This window comes from Aulonocara stuartgranti (assembly GCF_965226115.1).
Source record: "Aulonocara stuartgranti genome assembly, chromosome: 1".
Classification (NCBI taxonomy): Eukaryota; Metazoa; Chordata; class Actinopteri; order Cichliformes; family Cichlidae; genus Aulonocara; species Aulonocara stuartgranti.
The window spans coordinates 34,612,954-34,620,605 of NC_138939.1; the positions used below are offsets into that span (position 1 = coordinate 34,612,954).

Here is a 7,652-nt window from a genome sequence, read left to right on the forward strand (position 1 = left end):
TTAGAAAAACCAGCGCAAGTATGTGTGATGCACAGAATCAGTGTTAGTCTGCAGATGCTGCGCTTTTGTTCAGTGCTTCACTGCCGCTAAAACTTTTATTCACAAAGAATGATTTGTACTGCGTTACATCACGCACCACCATACACTCAGTGAACAACAGAGACTGCATTAAACCTGCTGGCTTCCTGTATTGTTCTTAAAGCGTATGCATGATTCTGAAATTAGTTTAAAATGTCACAGAAAGTGCAGGTTTATAAATGACACTGCTGCAATGTGTCATTTATATATTCTATTCTATTCTATTCTATTCTATTTAAATGTTCCTCGTGACCAACTCAGTTTGGAATAAAGATCACAAATAAAATTCATTTGGAGAGAGAGAAAATATTTCTTTCTGATTTAACTTTGCCAGCTCATAACAACTGTGTGTGTGTATTTGTGTGCGTGTGTGAGCGTGAACTTACATGTGGACGTGTGGGGGCTGGAAGCGGCTCTGGTTGATGTTGTAGTGCGTGAAGGCCTGTGTGGGGTTGGAGCTGTACTCGTCCACAGTGATGGTCACTTTGCCATGAGCCATCCTTCCACAGTTTGGACATGAGATGCTGTTCGTTCACCGAGATTCAGCAGCGAGCCGTGCGGCGGTCATCCTTCAGAGCTGCTCTCCAGAAGCCCAGGAAGCCTCCCTGCAGCAGCAGCAGCAACCCAGCCGACTGACTCGACCACGACACACTGCTCTCTGCACCGACAGGAGACACACACACCAGCTGTTTTAAAAAGACGTGCACTTTCTTCTGAATACACTCACGAGTAAGGGCTTCACATAAGAAAATAAAAAAAATATCGCAGGTTAGACTTATACATTTTAAAGTGAATGTAAATGCAAAGACTAAAGATAAAGCACGCATGCATGCAGTGACGGCATGTACAGTCTTATTCAGCTTCAGAGAACAGAAACCACCTGAAATTTGCTAGGAAAAAAATCCTCAAACAGCTCATCAAACACATCCTCATAAAAGCCTCAATAGAAAAATACAATGAGGCAATTTAAACACAATTAGCAGATGTACTCTACCTTTAAAAGCAGCAAGGGAATTTTTTAAGAGTGAAGTTTACAAAAAACTCTTCTCTGACTTTTTAAGCAACAATTTCTACTCTGGAAAGCACTTTATTAGCTTCAATGAAAACATATTTAAATGTAAAAAAATTAAATTTACATAAAAAATTTCAATCACTACAAGCAAATTAAAAAACAACAACAAAAAAACAAAAACAAAAAGAAAGGCTGCAGGCAGAATGTCTGCTGGTGAGGAATTGCTGCAATTGCTTCTATAAAATGAGAAATTCTTCACAATGCATGCATGCATCAAAGAGGTCTCCTTCCCCACTGACTGTAAGCCAAGCACAAAAACATATCCATGCTCCAATTTTGAAAGGATCCAATAGCAATTAATGAGATGCTATGGCATCTCTGCTCCACTGTACAACAAAGACTTAAAAAAGAAAATGCTGCTATGATGCATCCCTGGAGCTCACTCACCAGATCCGCTGTGAGTCTCCTTGCACCCTGAGCCTCCCTCCTGTCTGACCTCCCTAACTGATAGTAGAGTGGCCACTGTGGGCTTTGACAGCCGTTTTATACCAGACCTCCTGATGCAGCCATGAGCAAGAGAAGAAAAGAAAAGAAAGAGGGAGAAAAAATGCCCTCAATTTAACAAGTCTGTCATATCTTTTGGAGGGAAATCAACAAAGCTCGAGAGTTCACATGATGGTTAAATCCTTGGATGGAGAAGTGAGATAAAAACAAAGAAAGCGGCTGCTGGATAAACAAGACTCCAATTTAAACTTTGTTTTGTTTGTTTGTTTGTTTTTTAAAGAAAATGTCCTATTTTCACTAAAGCATTGATTTATGTTTTCTGGGTCGGCTGCATCCTGCTTCCTATTATGCACGTTATAAATTTAAGCCAAAAAGATATATGCCAGCCGAGAAAAAGCTGGTTAAACTAGACTTTTAAAATAAAATAAATAAATAAAAATTAAAAATGCATGAGCAAAATCTAAGCAGCTCCACTGCACACTCAACTCTTTACATTTCAAAGTGTGGAAAAAAAGAGTCACATTAAAATCCTTGTTACACATGAAACAAGTGTATTGATCTTCCTGGGCCTTAAATTTAAAAAAAGAAAAGAAAATGCACTTCTGTACAAAACTGCCCTATCGGATGTCCTGCACTTCACCTCCTCTGCAATCATTAAAAAATCTGAACCTAGTACTGCTTCTGCTGCAGTTACTCGGAAAATGTGCTTTTTCTCTGCAAATGTAGGCCGAAAATCTGTGTGCAGCATGCTCCACAGTCTTCTGATTTTGTGTGTGTGTGTGTTTCTATGTGTGTGTTGGGCTGCCGAAACTCGCCTGTCTGTCTCTACCTTATGGCTACAGTAGTAGCAACTAGCACTCTAGCTTAGCCTGCTAAACCTGCCCTGGCAATAGATATTTTTTATTATTATTATGCACGCTGTAGCTTCGCGTTGAGCTGCTTTTCTGTAACGTCGGTGCGCGCACACATGGTCGGTGCAGTCCTCGGATATGTAGCGCGCTCGTACGCCAGCATATAGCTAACTTCAGGAGTAGAAATCACTCCGGTAAGCAGAGGAGGGGTTGAAGGCGAATAAATTGACCCTTTCTGATCACACGCTCACACAACGATGCGTTCTATGCGCCGCTCGCTATTAACACCGCCGCTTGCAGGAACGTACACAAAAAGAAAGGTCCGTGCAATCCTGAACTCTGCTTCTGAGATACTAAAAGCACCCAAAGGTGGTCAGTGTCACAACACCGTCGCGCTAACCTCTGGCTCTTCCTCGTAAATGACAAGCCACCTTATAACCGACAGCTTTGTGTCAGGGGTTGCTTTTTTCCCCCTCCTAGTCTCCTCTCTTTCCCCCCTTATTCCCTTCCCTTTTCGGTTCTCAAAGAAAAGCGGAAAGGTTGTTCTACCTTCGTCGTGTGGGTTTTTTTTGTGCGTGTTTTTTGTGGCCGGAGAAAATAGTGTCGGGTCGGGGTCGCCCTCTACGCAGCGGCGGCGGAGGAGGCGGCGGCAGCGGCGGCGGAGAGACGTGGGTCCATGCGGCAGCAGCAGCAGTAGAGCGGGCAGGTTCGTACACGACCGTCCGGGGGTTGCGGCAGATAGGGCAGAACCTTCGACCCGACGGGACCTCTGCTGGCTCCTGTGGAAAGAAACCAGACAAGAAGAGAGCGGAGGGGGTAAAAGCCAGAGAGAAGGACGAGAGACACTGACAGACAAGAGAGAGAGAGAGAGATAGAGAGAGCGCGAGAACAGCTTGGGTCTGACGGAGGGGGAGCCGGAGTGCAGTGAGTCGAAGCTGCCACTGGGGTCAGAGAGCAGGAGCAAGCACAACCCCCCGCCACCTCCCGTGCGCGTGCCCTTACCGGCGGGCACACGCAAGAGGCAGGAGAAGTGGAGGGGAGGGCGGGGAAGGAGGAGGGTTCTCGCGCAGTCCCGCTCTATGCTGCATTCACTTACTTTCGGAAATGGCAAGTCTTGTCAAATGAATGAAATGAGTAACGATGATTAGACAGGATGAGTATTTTTTTGTGTGTGGTAACAACAACGTTGCTTTGGAATAAATAATACTTTATTAAACCACAATGTATATTTACATAATTATTATTTTAAGCCCATGTTTCTAAACTGCCAGCTAATTTACAAACTATATAAGTATTTATAGAGCCTAGACTGCAAAAATGTGATATGTTGTAATATTCAATTGATTTATTGAAGATTGATCAGTCGTTTATGTGGCGACCAAAAGATGCTGGGAATACATGTCTGTGGGGAAGAAAACAAGTATGTCTGGTATAAATGCTACAACTTACTAATGATGTGATCTTTATAAAAGGGATTACAAGTAGTAGCAAATACGTTATTTATAAAGAGTTGTCAAGTGAGTTAGCTTTTAATAAATATAAGTTTCCAAGTATTGGCTGATAGTATTAATATTTAAAATCTAAATTAATGCATTTTTGTGGCACAGAAGATTGTTACCTGGAAAAAAGCTAAATTCTAAATTATTAAATATAACTTTTTTTGTTTTTTAAAGAACATTACAAAGAGTCTGTAAGTATACCTAATGACTTAATTAATGATTTATAAGTCATAGAATGCATGCTTATTAAGCTGGATCAAAGTTTTTGTCTTAACCTATAGCTTCTGCTATTATCATGCTTTGTCTTTTATTATCTAGAGGACAAATCCAAATATCTATAATAGTTCATTCAGTGTCTTTTGAGAACATTAACAATAGACTTGGCAGATTACCAAACAGCCTTTAGTTACAGAGTAACACCATGACAAACACTCATCTGAGGAATATTTCATAACATGAAAACCTAAACCTTGAAATACTAAGAAGCATCCATCCAGGTTCCGAAATTTACTGTTCTCCCTCTGTGTCTTCAGTTGGCCATGAAGAAAGCTGTGGACTGGAAGGTTTGCTTTTGGATATCAGGCATGGTCTAATAAGAAGGTTGTTGATTTTATTCCTTGAAATATGCAGTAATCAATACTTTTGGTAGCTGTACCTTGAACTTGTTTGTAACAAGCATATATACTGAAGCTAACTGATTGTCCTGGCAGTGACAGACAGGAAAGTACTGAGAGGAATGCACTTTATCTTTTATGGGTAAACTGGATACCTGTATGCCTCACTCTTTCCTTGTATTTGAGCATCAGCTAGCATGCACATTCTCACACTGAAACATAGATCAGTGAAAATGTTGACCTGGAATATTTTTTTCATAAGATCACAGATGTGTGGGAAATGGTGCCAGAGTGTAGAAGGTGTTGTAAAATCAATGATTAGAAGACAGCATGGCCCCTTTGGGTACACAAGTAAACAATACTAATGAGTACCTGTGGGAGTCCATCACACAACCTGAAATGGGGCAGCACAGTTTCCAAACTGGGAAAATCCTGAAACTTGGCTGACTGGTTGTAAAAGCAGCTTCCTGATCACCAGGGTTTAACTCACCGACTATCACTTCTCTGAAGTATAAGTGAAGTCTAGGAAAAAGGCTTGTCTTGATTTTCTTCAAACACAATTTTTTGATTGATCTTGATTTTTTTTGTGTTTCTCTCTCATGGTGTGCAGCCTTTACTATGATCTGTTTGTTTAAAATGTATTTCCACATGAAACTGATGTCACATTTTCAGTATTCAAGGTATAAAGCATCAGATATCGCATTCGTGTAGAGAAATAATCTGATCTCAAGGTCTGGGTGCCATCAGCTTTGAATTATACTCTTTTTCAGTGCATGGTACAGACTCTATTGTCATCACCTGAGCAAAGCAGGGTATCTGCCATCTTAAAAAAATCAAGTTTGGCTCAGTGGGAATTAACACAATTATTCAAACTATACTCTTGTACATGGGTGCACATAAGTGGTCCGCAGGTGCGCATGCGCTCTCAAAATAAAAGACCCGCACCAGATAAGAAGTTGCAACGCGCGTTTGCATACATAAGATTTTCTGGAGGAAGACAGACATTTGTTTAGAACTCTTAAAGATGTCGAAGAAGCAAGCTCCTTTAAGCAATTACTTTGGTGTTCCTCCACCTCTAAAGAAATGTCAGAAGGAGTCCGAACCGCAAAACAAGCGTGTATTCTCGGAAAAGTGGTTGCAGGAGGTGAGCTGGCTTCAAACAAATGATGAACGCACGGAGATGTGGTGCAGAATGTGCCATGAAAATCCCACTTTAGCGGACAACTTCTTATCTGGTGCGTGTTTTTTATTTTGACAGCGCGTGCGCACCTGCGGACCACTTATGTCCACCCCTGCTCTTGTATCATATAACTAACATATAATACTGTGCAAAAGTCTTCAGTCACCTCTCATTTTTTATATTTTTATCTACTGTATTTTTGGAAATACAGTAAATGGTAAAATGGTAAATGGCCTGCATTTGTATAGCGCTTTACTCAGTCCCTAAGGACCCCAAAGCGCTTTACACTACATTCAGTCATTCACCCATTCACACACACATTCACATACTGGCAATGGCAAGCTACATTGTAGCCACAGCTGCCCTGGGGCGCACTGACAGAGGCGCAGTAGATAAGGCAAGAACAGATTTTGTACAATTCTAAAATCTGATGGTACATTTCTATTTTTATAATTCTGTCAGATTTAACAAAATCCCATACACCACTCTCTAAAATGTAGTCCCAAACCATGACAGCGCCACCACCGTGTTGTTACAGATGACTCTTTGTAAAAACGCATTGTACTCTCGATTTAGATTAATCTCTCCTGAAGACCTGTTGCTTTGATTTTTTTGTTGGGTTCTTGTGTAATTTGATCTTTTCTCTTATTTAGTTGTATTATCAATCTTATTTCATACAATATTCTGTAAAGTTTATAAATCATGACACATGATGACACAAATGTTCAACACTGCAGGGTATCCTTTAGTCATATCCTGCTTTAAAACAAAACAAAATAAAAAAAAAACAGTGCTTAATAAATCAATCAATGTGAGGTCCACATTTTATAATCACTCTGTAATCTTTCCTTAGTGGTTTGAAAGGTAATGTATTTTTTGTCCCCAGATAATGATCCATACTAACTTTGAAAAACTGATTTTGCCAATTGAAACCACCCCAATCAGAAAACAGTGAACGCTCTACAGTGGTAATCGATCAGTGTCTTAAAGCACCTTTAGTCTTTTGCAATTTGTGGTGTTGAATCCAAGCTTCCACATACTGACATGTTTACAACAAACATCCACTGCTCAAGCACAATGAATGGCGTGCTGTGTTTTGCACTGTTTGCTAAGTGTTCATTGTTCATTTGCAATCCTTACTACAAGTTTCTCCTCCAGGTGAGGCCCTGTCTCCAGGGCGCAGCAGCACAGAGCTTTATGGACGAAGGGTTTGTGCTGTTGAGTTTGACTGTAGCTTTGACTGGTAACTCAGTGTGAACTGATAACTGCATTAATCATTTTCTGTCTTGCAATCAATCTCATTTCAAATAATGTAAACATGCCAGCTGTAAGTTATTGTCCACTTCTGAAAAATGGAGGTGCCCAACTACTTCCATCATAGTTAATGATGCATCACATCTACAGGATATTCACAGCTCGGCACCACATGTACACCACATATGCACAGAATGACCCCCCCCCCCCCCCCCCCCCCCCCCAAAAGTTCTGAATTATATTGTTAAAGCTGTTGTTTGTAAGGGTGCTGCTGCCACGCGATGTTCACGTTCTCTTCACGTCTCGTTTTCTGGCCGTTCACCTTGACTTAATTCGCTGTTATTGTAGACCTTCAGTGTTACTCATAGTCATTCAGCTATAGTCTCATTAAACTAACGTTAGTGCGGAGTTATCATGTGTCTGTGAAGGGAAACCTCTTGCAGCAAACTATGTAATCTACTCAGAAAAGTTACCTGCACAGCCTGTAAGAAAGAAGAGAGTATTGAGGATAAAGTGAACATTTTCATAGCAAATTGAAGGCTATTAAAAGTCTCAGCTTTAGGCAACATTAAAAAGATGAAACAATAAATCACTATATATTTTTTCTTTGGTCTTTATTAGACTAGAGTGTGTGTTGTGGGTCATGAGTTAAACTGCCTA

At 40.8% G+C, this 7,652-nt stretch overlaps 1 protein-coding gene across 2 annotated transcripts in view; it reads right to left on the reverse strand.

Moving 5' to 3' along the window:
- Nucleotides 1-3,497, reverse strand: part of mpped2a (metallophosphoesterase domain containing 2a) — an 80,062-nt gene extending 76,565 nt beyond the window's left edge. Inside the window, exons 1-3 of one of the 2 annotated variants that reach the window (XM_082535733.1) lie at nucleotides 2,995-3,497; nucleotides 1,538-1,647; nucleotides 465-736 (exon numbers count right to left, since the gene is read on the reverse strand). In XM_082535733.1, coding sequence (XP_082391859.1) covers nucleotides 465-577 — 113 coding nt within the window. In that variant the 5' untranslated portion in view covers nucleotides 578-736; nucleotides 1,538-1,647; nucleotides 2,995-3,497. The remainder of the gene's footprint in view (nucleotides 1-464; nucleotides 737-1,537; nucleotides 1,648-2,994) is intronic. The other variant, XM_082535734.1, reaches the window with a different exon arrangement.
- Between the last annotated feature and the right edge of the window lie 4,155 nt (nucleotides 3,498-7,652).